Consider the following 13,402-nt stretch of genomic DNA (forward strand, 5'->3'; position numbering starts at 1 on the left):
TTATGGAAATGGGATCAGGTGATAGGAGACCAAAGGGACAGTACACAATGAAGGGGAACAGCCTACCTGTAACGATTCGAGAAAGAGACCTGGGAGTGGATGTGACACCTAATCTAACTCCTGAGGCACATATAAATAGGATAACGACAGCAGCGTACTCTACACTGGCGAAAATTAGAACTTCATTCAGAAACCTAAATGAGGAGGCTTTTAGGTCGCTTTACACTGCCTACGTGATACCCGTCTTAGAGTATGCCGCGCTATCATGGAGCCCCAACCTGAAGAAACACATAAGGAAACTGGAGAAGGTTCAGAGGTGTGCGACGAGGCTTGTCCCAGAGTTACGAGGGATGGGATATGAAGAGCGTCTGCAGGAAGTGAACCTTACGACACTAGAGAAAAGAAGGGAGAGAGGAGATATGATAGGGACATATAAAATACTCAGGGGAATTGACAAAGTGGAAATAGATGAAATGTTCACACGTAATAATAACAGAACGAGGGGACATTGGTGGAAACTGGAAACTCAGATGAGTCACAGAGATGTTAGGAAGTTTTCTTTTAGCGTGAGAGTAGTGGAAAAATGGAATGCACTTGGGGAACAGGTTGTGGAAGCAAATACTATTCATACTTTTAAAACTAGGTATGATAGGGAAATGGGACAGGAGTCATTGCTGTAAATAACCGATAGCTGGAAAGGCGGGATCCAAGAGTCAATGCTCGATCCTGCAAGCACAAATAGGTGAGTACAAATAGGTGAGTACACACACACACACACACACACACACACACACACGCACACACACACACACACACACACACACACACACACACACACACACACACACACACGCACACACACGCACACACACACACACACACACACACACACACACACACACACACACACACACACACACACACACACACACACACACACACACACACACATCATCTTTCCACAGAGATATTAGAAAGAACTTTTTTAGTGTCAGAGTGGTTGACAAATGGAATGCATTAGGAGGTGATGTGGTAGAGGCTGACTCCATACACAGTTTCAAGTGTAGATATGACAGAGCCCGATAGGCTCAGGAATCTGTACACCTGTTGATTGACGGTTGAGAGGCGGGACCAAAGAGCCAGAGCTCAACCCCCGCAAACACAACTAGGTGAGTACATCTGTGTCATTAAGACAAATACTATTCAAGGTTCTTGAATAGTATCTTGAATTACTATTCAGAAAAAGCATTCTAAAACATTTTGTGAGAGAAAACGTTAAAGCAGAGACACAAGACTCCACCAGAGAAGAAATGATCCTTAACAACATTGACTGAATTATTTCTCAGGATCAAGAAGCTAAGAGAAGCAACAATTACTTGTACTGTATCAAAAACCTTTGATACAATTCCTCATTAAAGAGCAATACACAGGAGAGACACACATGTGATAACAGACAAACTTCTTGGACTGAGTCAGGGAGCACCTGACTGACACGAAACAAACGATCATAGTCACAGAGGATATGTGAAGGTGGAGTTGAGTCCTGTCAACAGACAGAAAGACAGGAGTTTCAGTCCTGTCAACTGAAAGAAAGACAGGAGTTTCAGTCCTGTCAACTGAAAGAAAGACAGGAGCTTCAGTCCTGTCAACTGAAAGAAAGACAGGAGCTTCAGTCCTGTCAACTGAAAGAAAGACAGAAGCTTCAGTCCTGTCAACTGACAGGAGTTTAGGTCAACAAACACCTCGAGGAGCCAGATAAATGGCTGTTAGAATTCAATCCCAGTAAATGTATAGTAATGACAATTTTTAAGGGAGACATTTAACTAAAGCTTTTAATAGACATTTAACTTTTAGCAGCTCATCTCACAAGATAACACCAGCACTTTATCTCACCAAGATAACACCAGCAGCTCATCTCACAAGATAACACCAGCTGCTCATCTCACAAGATAACACCAGCTGCTCATCTCACAAGATAACACCAGCAGCTCATCTCACAAGATAACACCAGCAGCTCATCTCACAAGATAACACCAGCAGCTCACCTCACAAGATAACACCAGCAGCTCATCTCACAAGATAACACCAGCAGCTCATCTCACAAGATAACACCAGCTGCGCATCATACAAGATAACACCAGCAGCTCATCTCACAAGATAACACCAGCAGCTCGTCTCACAAGATAACACCAGCAGCTCATCTCACAAGATAACACCCGCGTCTCATCTCACTAAGATAACGCCAGCTGCTCATCTCACAAGATAACACCCGCAGCTCATCTCACTAAGATAACATGAGCACCAAGTGGAAAGTTTGCCAATTATAAGAACGTTATTTAAGAATCTAAACAACGAGACTTTTAAGGCCATACACACTACCTACGTGAGACCAATACTTGAATATGCAGCATCAGCATGTAACCCCACACCTTGTGAAGCACAAACAGAAACGTGAGAAAGTTCAAAAGTTTGTAACTAGATTAGTAATAGAATTAGGAGGCCTCAGCTATGAGGCCAGGATGAGGGGGACTCGCCCCTCATGACCACAGAGTGTGTAAACAGAGGCAATATGATCGCTCCGTACACACACACACACACACACACACACACACACACACACACACACACACACACACACACACACACACACACACACACACACACACACACACACACACACACACACACACACACACACACACACACACACACACAGACACACACACACACACACACACACACACACACACACACACACACACACACACACACACACACACGCACACACACACACACACACACACACACACACACACACACAGGATACAGAATAGGAGATGAAGTACTTAATGAAACGAACAGGATCTTTGGAGTTGATATCACACCAAACCTGTCTCCTGAAGCCCACATAAAAAGAATAACGTCTGCGGCATATGCGAGGCTGGCTAACATCAGAACAGCCTTCAGGAACTTGTGTAAGGAATCATTCAGAATCTTGTACACCACATATGTAAGACCAATCCTGGAGTATGCGGCCCCAGCATGGAGCCCGTACCTTGTCAAGCACAAGACGAAGCTGGAAAAAGTCCAAAGGTATGCCACTAGACTAGTCCCAGAACTAAGAGGCAAAAGTTACGAGGAAAGGATGCGGGAAATGCACCTTACGACACTAGAAGACAGAAGAGTAAGGAAAGACATGATCACAACCTATAAAATCCTCAGGGGAATCGGCCGGGTAAACAAGGATAAACTATTCAACACTGGTGGGACGCGAACAAGGGGACACAGGTGGAAACTGAGTACCCTTATGAGCCACAGAGACGTTAGAATGAACTTTTTCAGTGTCAGAGTGGTTAACAGGTGGAATGCATTAGGCAGTGATGTGGTGGAGGCTGACTCCATACACAGTTTTAAATGTAGATATGATAGAGCCCAGTAGGCTCAGGAATCTGTACACCAGTTGATTGACAGTTGAGAGGCGGGACCAAAGAGCCAGAGCTCATCCCCCTCCCTCCCCCCCCCTGCATGTACAACTAGGTGAGTATAACTAGGTGAGTACACATACAGTTGCCCACCCACGTATAAACTATCAAGTGCCAATAAACCTGTGTAAGTGTGTGTGTGTGTGTGTACACACCTAGTTGTACTCACATAGTTGTACTCACCTAGTTGTACTCACATAGTTGTACTCACCTAGTTGTACTCACATAGTTGTACTCACCTAGTTGTACTCACATAGTTGTACTCACCTAGTTGTACTCACATAGTTGTACACACCTAGTTGTACTCACATAGTTGTACTCACCTAGTTGTACTCACGTAGTTGTACTCACCTAGTTGTACTCACATAGTTGTACTCGCCTAGTTGTACTCACATAGTTGTACTCACCTAGTTGTACTCACATAGTTGTGCTTGCGGGGGTTAAGGTCTGGCTCTTTGGTCCCGCCTCTCACCCGTCAATCAACTGGTGTACAGGTTCCTGAGCCTATTGGGCTCTATCATATCTACACTTGAAACTGTGTATGGAGTCAGCCTCCACCACATCACTGCCTAATGCATTCCATCCGTTAACTACTCTGACACTGAAAAAGTTCTTTCTAACGTCCCTGTGGCTCATGTGGGTACTCAGTTTCCACCTGAGTCCCCTTGTTCGTGTCCCACCCGTGTTGAATAGTTTATTTTTATCTACCCTCTCAATTCCTCTGAGGATTTTGTAGGTAGTGATCATGTCTCCCCTTACTCTTCTGCCTTCCAGGGACGTGAGCTCCTTTAGCCTTTCCTCGTAGCTCATACCTCTCAGTTCCGGGACGAGCCTGGTGGCATACCGCTGAATCTTTGCTAACTTTGTCTTGTATTTAACTAGGTATGGACTCCAGGCTGGCGCTGCATACTCCAGGATTGGTCTTACATAAGTGGTATACAGGGTTCTGAAAGATTCCTTACACAAGTTTCTGAAGGCAGTTCTTATGTTGGCCAGTCTAGCATATGCCGCTGATGATATTCTTTTGATGTGGGTCTCTTGGGACAGGTTCGGTGTGATATCAACCCCCAGATCTTTCTCTCTATTTGACTCTTGCAGGATTTCACCTCCCAGATGATACCTTGTGTTCAGCCTCCTGCTCACTTCACCTAATTTCATTACTTTACACTTTCAGCCATTTTCTAGACCATTCCTCTAGTTTGTCCAGGTCGTCCTGTAGTCTCTGTCTATCTTCATCTGTTTTGATTCTTCTCATAATTTTTGCATCATCAGCAAACATTGAGAGGAACGAGTCTATACCCTCTGGAAGATCGTTTACATATATCAGAACCAGGATGGGTCCAAGTATAGAGCCCTGTGGGACTCCGCTGGTGACATCTCGCCACTCTGATGTCTCCCCCCTTCACAGTTACTCGCTGTTACCTGTTGCTTAGATACTCCCTTATCCACTGGAGCACCTTACCTTTTACTCCTGCCTGTTGCTCCAACTTTCGTAACAGCCTTTTATGGGGTACTGTGTCAAAAGCTTTCCGACAGTCCAAGAAAATGCAGTCGACCCACCCTTCTATTTCTTGCCTAATTTTTGTTGCTTGGTCATAGAATTCTATTAAACCTGTGAGGCACGATTTACCATCTCTGAACCCATGTTGGTGGTGTGTTACAAAGCTATTTCCCTCCAGATGCTCTACGAGCCTTTTCCTCACGATCTTCTCCATCACCTTGCATGGTATACAAGTTAGGGAAACTGGCCTGTAGTTCAGCGCCTCTTGCCTGTCACCCTTCTTGTATATTGGGACTACATTAGCTGTCTTCCAACTTTCTGGTAGGTCTCCTGTTTCCAGTGACCTGTTATACACCATAGAGAGTGGCACACTTAGTCCTTCTACACCTTCTTTTAGTATCGATGGTGAGATTCTGTCAGGCCCAACAGCCTTTGTCACATTCAGCTCCAACAGATTCCTTTTGACCTCATCACTGGTGAGGTCAAATTCCTCCAAGGTTGCTTGGTTTGCCTCCTCTCTTAGTGCAGGTATCTGCTAGGTAACAGGTGCATCAGGTTGAAAGAAACTGTGCCCATTTGTTTCTGCCATCACCGGGAATCGAACCCGGGCCACTGGATTACGAGCCCGCGCGCTGTCCACTCAGCTACCAGACCCCTGTGTGTGTGTGTGTGTGTGTGTGTGTGTGTGTGTGTGTGTGTGTGTGTGTGTGTGTGTGTGTGTGTGTGTGTGTGTGTGTGAAAAACCAGTTGATTGACAGTTGAGAGGCGGGCCGAAAGAGCAGAGCTCAACCCCCGCAAGCACAACAAGGTGCAAGGGATTACTGGCATGGGTCAGTAAGCCCACCCATCAGTGGGCGGGCATCAGTGGGCGGGCATCAGTGGGTGGGCATGACCCACCACCAGTGGGTGAGAGCGTAACATCTGCGGCACAAGAGGCGCACTCCACCTCCTGCACCCTGCTAGCATCTTAGTGGCCGCCCTGTCGCCCGTCTCCCGACCTCTGGCCGCCGACTTCACCACTCGCCATCATATCTCAACCTCCTCATGCATCCAACAGTTAAAATATAACACAAATACAACGAAAGTAAACAGTCTTCCTGTATATTAAAGCCGAGAGTAGCTTTAGTAATTTCTCTGTGTAGTTATAAGGTGGAAGTCGAGGCCACGAGGGAGTGTTGAGACAAAGTTCCAACGCATGAATGGAGCGCTCAATACAATGGTGTCCCATTCCTCCGCAGAGATAACTTGATACAATAAGGATAACCTCACCCATATATCTAATTTATATACTTATACTTATTTCCCCCCCTTATATAAGGAAGAACCTCGTATAATGGTATAATAACTGAGAGTCTGGGACACGAAATAAGGTGAGGAATATTGAGAGGAAGGCATTCGGACGCGCGGGCCTCCCAGCCGGCGCTGTCATTCATAAAAGCTTGGAGAAAATGGGAATGTTGGCGGGCGGGGGAAACTGTCAGAACTCCACGCCAACACCAACAGCTTACAAGGCCCGCCCCCGCCTCCTCTGCATGCTTCTATTTACTCTTTACTATTCCCATCAAAACAAAGTATATTTTAAATCTGGCCAAAGTATCAATATATCCCCAACGCCGCCCTGTGCTTGATACAACAGTCAGATGGATCTGTATTGTGGGTGATACAAGCTGATGTTCACTGTTGACTGACAACTCCACGTGTTGACTGACAACCCCCACGTGTTGACTGACAACCCCACGTGTTGACTGACAACTCCCACGTGTTGACTGACAACCCCACGTGTTGGCTGACAACCCCCACGTGTTGACTGACAACCCCCACGTGTTGACTGACAACCCCACGTGTTGGCTGACAACCCCCACGTGTTGACTGACAACCCCCACGTGTTGACTGACAACCCCACGTGTTGACTGACAACCCCCACGTGTTGACTGACAACCCCCACGTGTTGGCTGACAACCTCCACGTGTTGACTGACAACCCCCACGTGTTGACTGACAACCCCACGTGTTGACTGACAACCCCACGTGTTGACTGACAACCCCACGTGTTGACTGACAACCCCACGTGTTGACTGACAACTCCCACGTGTTGACTGACAACCTCCACGTGTTGGCTGACAACCCCCACGTGTTGACTGACAACTCCCACGTGTTGACTGACAACCCCACGTGTTGACTGACAACTCCCACGTGTTGACTGACAACCCCACGTGTTGACTGACATATGCCCTCTCAATAGGCATTATAGGAAGTAAAGATATATAATATAACATATATAACATAGTAAACATAGTAAACATAGTAATAATAAAGTACCATTGTAGTAAAGACAGAGTTATGACCGTAAACATTTCAACATTCACCATTCACGTTTTCATTCTGGCCGGAAGAACGATATTAAAATTGTTTCACAACACCGAAATGAAAGTTCTAAAATGCTGACAAAGTTTTCATTCATAATATTGACCAAACAATCCGCGCGGGGGCGTCTGGGCGGCCCTAATAACGGGGTTCTCCACGCAAACAACAAATGTTTTGTTTATTTAGTTGTTTATGTGTTCGAGGGTTGTGACGTGGTGGTAAAGCCAGCACCACGTGTACGGCTTCGGACACGTCCATAATAATATGTTTACCTGGGACTGGATCTGAGGTATGTTGGTGTGGGTGGTATGTTGGTATGTTAGTATGTTGGTGTGGGTGGTATGTTGGTGTGGGTGGTATGTTGGTGTGGGTGGTATGTTGGTGTGGGTGGTATGTTGGTATGTTAGTATGTTGGTGTGGGTGGTATGTTGGTGTGGGTGGTATGTTGGTATGTTAATATGTTGGTGTGGGTGGTATGTTGGTATGTTAGTATGTTGGTGTGGGTGGTATGTTGGTATGTTAATAAGTTGGTGTGGGTGGTATGTTGGTGTGGGTGGTATGTTGGTATGTTAGTATGTTGGTGTGGGTGGTATGTTGGTGTGGGTGGTATGTTGGTATGTTAATATGTTGGTGTGGGTGGTATGTTGGTGTGGGTGGTATGTTGGTATGTTAGTATGTTGGTGTGGGTGGTATGTTGGTATGTTAATATGTTGGTGTGGGTGGTATGTTGGTATGTTAATATGTTGGTGTGGGTGGTATGTTGGTGTGGGTGGTATGTTGGTATGTTAGTATGTTGGTGTGGGTGGTATGTTGGTGTGGGTGGTATGTTGGTATGTTAGTATGTTGGTGTGGGTGGTATGTTGGTATGTTAATATGTTGGTGTGGGTGGTATGTTGGTATGTTAGTATGTTGGTGTGGGTGGTATGTTGGTGTGGGTGGTATGTTGGTGTGGGTGGTATGTTGGTATGTTAGTATGTTGGTGTGGGTGGTATGTTGGTATGTTAGTATGTTGGTGTGGGTGGTATGTTGGTGTGGGTGGTATGTTGGTATGTTAGTATGTTGGTGTGGGTGGTATGTTGGTATGTTAATATGTTGGTGTGGGTGGTATGTTGGTGTGGGTGGTATGTTGGTATGTTAGTATGTTGGTGTGGGTGGTATGTTGGTGTGGGTGGTATGTTGGTGTGGGTGGTATGTTGGTATGTTAGTATGTTGGTGTGGGTGGTATGTTGGTGTGTTAATATGTTGGTGTTGGTGGTATGTTGGTGTGGGTGGTATGTTGGTATGTTAGTATGTTGGTGTGGGTGGTATGTTGGTGTGGGTGGTATGTTGGTGTGGGTGGTATGTTGGTATGTTAGTATGTTGGTGTGGGTGGTATGTTGGTGTGGGTGGTATGTTGGTATGTTAGTATGTTGGTGTGGGTGGTATGTTGGTATGTTAATATGTTGGTGTGGGTGGTATGTTGGTGTGGGTGGTATGTTGGTATGTTAGTATGTTGGTGTGGGTGGTATGTTGGTGTGGGTGGTATGTTGGTGTGGGTGGTATGTTGGTATGTTAGTATGTTGGTGTGGGTGGTATGTTGGTGTGGGTGGTATGTTGGTATGTTAGTATGTTGGTGTGGGTGGTATGTTGGTGTGGGTGGTATGTTGGTATGTTAGTATGTTGGTGTGGGTGGTATGTTGGTATGTTAATATGTTGGTGTGGGTGGTATGTTGGTGTGGGTGGTATGTTGGTATGTTAGTATGTTGGTGTGGGTGGTATGTTGGTGTGGGTGGTATGTTGGTATGTTAGTATGTTGGTGTGGGTGGTATGTTGGTGTGGGTGGTATGTTGGTGTGGGTGGTATGTTGGTGTGGGTGGTATGTTGGTATGTTAATATGTTGGTGTGGGTGGTATGTTGGTATGTTAATATGTTGGTGTGGGTGGTATGTTGGTGTGGGTGGTATGTTGGTATGTTAGTATGTTGGTGTGGGTGGTATGTTGGTGTGGGTGGTATGTTGGTATGTTAGTATGTTGGTGTGGATGGTATGTTGGTGTGGGTGGTATGTTGGTGTGGGTGGTATGTTGGTATGTTAATATGTTGGTGTGGGTGGTATGTTGGTGTGGGTGGTATGTTGGTATGTTAGTATGTTGGTGTGGGTGGTATGTTGGTGTGGGTGGTATGTTGGTATGTTAGTATGTTGGTGTGGGTGGTATGTTGGTGTGGGTGGTATGTTGGTATGGTAATATGTTGGTGTGGGTGGTATGTTGGTATGTTAGTATGTTGGTGTGGGTGGTATGTTGGTGTGTTAATAAGTTGGTGTGGGTGGTATGTTGGTATGTTAGTATGTTGGTGTGGGTGGTATGTTGGTGTGTTAATATGTTGGTGTGGGTGGTATGTTGGTGTGGGTGGTATGTTGGTATGTTAATATGTTGGTGTGGGTGGTATGTTGGTATGTTAATATGTTGGTGTGGGTGGTATGTTGGTGTGTTAATATGTTGGTGTGGGTGGTATGTTGGTGTGGGTGGTATGTTGGTGTGGGTGGTATGTTGGTATGTTAATATGTTGGTGTGGGTGGTATGTTGGTGTGGGTGGTATGTTGGTGTGGGTGGTATGTTGGTATGTTAATATGTTGGTGTGGGTGGTATGTTGGTATGTTAATATGTTGGTGTGGGTGGTATGTTGGTGTGTTAATATGTTGGTGTGGGTGGTATGTTGGTGTGGGTGGTATGTTGGTATGTTAATATGTTGGTGTGGGTGGTATGTTGGTGTGGGTGGTATGAAGGTATGTTAATATGTTGGTGTGGGTGGTATGTTGGTGTGGGTGGTATGTTGGTATGTTGGTGTGGGTGGTATGTTGGTATGTTAATATGTTGGTGTGGGTGGTATGTTGGTGTGGGTGGTATGTTGGTGTGGGTGGTATGTTGGTATGTTAGTATGTTGGTGTGGGTGGTATGTTGGTGTGGGTGGTATGTTGGTGTGGGTGGTATGTTGGTATGTTAGTATGTTGGTGTGGGTGGTATGTTGGTGTGGGTGGTATGTTGGTATGTTAGTATGTTGGTGTGGGTGGTATGTTGGTATGTTAGTATGTTGGTGTGGGTGGTATGTTGGTGTGGGTGGTATGTTGGTATGTTAGTATGTTGGTGTGGGTGGTATGTTGGTATGTTAGTATGTTGGTGTGGGTGGTATGTTGGTGTGGGTGGTATGTTGGTATGTTAGTATGTTGGTGTGGGTGGCATGTTGGTGTGGGTGGTATGTTGGTGTGTTGGTGTGGGTGGTATGTTGGTGTGTTGGTGTGGGTGGTATGTTGGTATGTTGGTGTGGGTGGTATGTTGGTGTGTTGGTGTGTTGGTGTGGGTGGTATGTTGGTGTGGGTGGTATGTTGGTATGTTGGTGTGGGTGGTATGTTGGTATGTTGGTGTGTTGGTGTGGGTGGCATGTTGGTGTGGGTGGTATGTTGGTGTGTTGGTGTGGGTGGTATGTTGGTGTGTTGGTGTGGGTGGTATGTTGGTATGTTGGTGTGGGTGGTATGTTGGTGTGTTGGTGTGTTGGTGTGGGTGGTATGTTGGTGTGGGTGGTATGTTGGTATGTTGGTGTGGGTGGTATGTTGGTATGTTGGTGTGTTGGTGTGGGTGGCATGTTGGTGTGGGTGGTATGTTGGTGTGTTGGTGTGGGTGGTATGTTGGTGTGTTGGTGTGGGTGGTATGTTGGTATGTTGGTGTGGGTGGTATGTTGGTGTGTTGGTGTGGGTGGTATGTTGGTGTGTTGGTGTGTTGGTGTGGGTGGTATGTTGGTATGTTGGTGTGTTGGTGTGGGTGGTATGTTGGTATGTTGGTGTGGGTGGTATGTTGGTATGTTGGTGTGGGTGGTATGTTGGTATGTTGGTGTGTTGGTATGTTGGTGTGTTGGTGTGGGTGGTATGTTGGTATGTTGGTGTGGGTGGTATGTTGGTATGTTGGTGTAGGTGGTATGTTGGTATGTTGGTGTGTTGTTGTGGGTGGTATGTTGGTATGTTGGTGTGGGTGGTATGTTGGTGTGTTGGTATGTTGGTGTGTTGGTGTGGGTGGTATGTTGGTATGTTGGTGTGGGTGGTATGTTGGTATGTTGGTGTGGGTGGTATGTTGGTATGTTGGTGTGGGTGGTATGTTGGTATGTTGGTGTGGGTGGTATGTTGGTATGTTGGTGTGGGTGGTATGTTGGTGTGGGTGGTATGTTGGTATGTTGATGTGGGTGGTATGTTGGTATGTTGGTGTGGGTGGTATGTTGGTATGTTGGTGTGGGTGGTATGTTGGTATGTTGGTGTGGGTGGTATGTTGGTGTGGGTGGTATGTTGGTATGTTGGTGTGTTGGTGTGGGTGGCATGTTGGTGTGGGTGGTATGTTGGTATGTTGGTGTGTTGGTGTGTTGGTGTGGGTGGTATGTTGGTATGTTGGTGTGGGTGGTATGTTGGTGTGTTGGTATGTTGGTGTGTTGGTGTGGGTGGTATGTTGGTATGTTGGTATGTTGGTGTGGGTGGTATGTTGGTATGTTGGTGTGGGTGGTATGTTGGTATGTTGGTGTTGGTGGTATGTTGGTGTGGGTGGTATGTTGGTATGTTGGTGTGTTGGTGTGGGTGGCATGTTGGTATGTTGGTGTGTTGGTGTGGGTGGTATGCTGGTATGTTGGTGTGTTGGTGTGTTGGTGTGGGTGGTATGTTGGTATGTTGGTGTGTTGGTGTGGGTGGTATGTTGGTATGTTGGTGTGGGTGGTATGTTGGTATGTTGGTGTGGGTGGTATGTTGGTGTGTTGGTATGTTGGTGTGTTGGTGTGGGTGGTATGTTGGTATGTTGGTGTGTTGGTGTGGGTGGTATGTTGGTATGTTGGTGTGGGTGGTATGTTGGTATGTTGGTATGTTGGTGTGTTGGTGTGGTTGGTATGTTGGTGTGTTGGTGTGGGTGGTATGTTGGTATGTTGGTGTGGGTGGTATGTTGGTATGTTGGTGTGTTGGTGTGTTGGTGTGGGTGGTATGTTGGTGTGGGTGGTATGTTGGTATTTTGGTGTGGGTGGTATGTTGGTATGTTGGTGTGTTGGTGTGTTGGTGTGGGTGGTATGTTGGTGTGTTGGTGTGGGTGGTATGTTGGTATGTTGGTGTGGGTGGTATGTTGGTATGTTGGTGTGTTGGTGTGGGTGGTATGTTGGTATGTTGGTGTGTTGGTATGTTGGTGTGTTGGTGTGGGTGGTATGTTGGTATGTTGGTGTGTTGGTATGTTGGTATGATGGTGTGGGTGGTATGTTGGTATGTTGGTGTGGGTGGTATGTTGGTGTGGGTGGTATGTTGGTGTGTTGGTATGTTGGTTTGTTGGTATGTTGGTGTGGGTGGTATGTTGGTGTGGGTGGTATGTTGGTGTGGGTGGTATGTTGGTGTGGGTGGTATGTTGGTATGTTGGTGTAGGTGGTATGTTGGTGTGGGTGGTATGTTGGTGTGTTGGTATGTTGGTTTGTTGGTATGTTGGTGTGGGTGGTATGTTGGTGTGGGTGGAATGTTGGTGTGTTAGTATGTTGGTTTGTTGGTATGTTGGTGTGGGTGGTATGCTGGTGTGGGTGGTATGTTGGTGTGTTGGTATGTTGGTGTGGGTGGTATGTTGGTGTGGGTGGTATGTTGGTGTGGGTGGTATGTTGGTGTGTTGGTATGTTGGTGTGGGTGGTATGTTGGTGTGGGTGGTATGTTGGTGTGGGTGGTATGTTGGTGTGTTGGTATGTTGGTGTGGGTGGTATGTTGGTGTGGGTGGTATGTTGGTGTGGGTGGTATGTTGGTGTGGGTGGTATGTTGGTGTGGGTGGTATGTTGGTGTGGGTGGTATGTTGGTGTGTTAGTATGTTGGTTTGTTGGTATGTTGGTGTGGGTGGTATGTTGGTGTGGGTGGTATGTTGGTGTGGTTGGTATGTTGGTGTGTTGGTATGTTGGTGTGGGTGGTATGTTGGTGAGGGTGGTATGTTGGTGTGGGTGGTATGTTGGTGTGGGTGGTATGTTGGTGTGGGTGGTATGTTGGTGTGTTGGTATGTTGGTGTGGGTGGTATGTTGGTGTGGGTGGTATGTTGGTA

General features: G+C 46.4%; 1 protein-coding gene across 1 annotated transcript in view; it reads left to right on the forward strand.

Annotated features, from left to right (window-relative positions):
- The first annotated feature begins 265 nt into the window (after positions 1-265).
- Positions 266-13,402, forward strand: part of LOC138351155 (uncharacterized) — a 94,143-nt gene continuing 81,006 nt past the window's right edge. Inside the window, exon 1 of the mRNA XM_069302791.1 lies at positions 266-316. Within this exon, the coding sequence (XP_069158892.1) occupies positions 266-316 (51 nt within the window). The remainder of the gene's footprint in view (positions 317-13,402) is intronic.

This window comes from Procambarus clarkii, chromosome 48 (assembly GCF_040958095.1).
Source record: "Procambarus clarkii isolate CNS0578487 chromosome 48, FALCON_Pclarkii_2.0, whole genome shotgun sequence".
NCBI classification, from domain to species: Eukaryota; Metazoa; Arthropoda; class Malacostraca; order Decapoda; family Cambaridae; genus Procambarus; species Procambarus clarkii.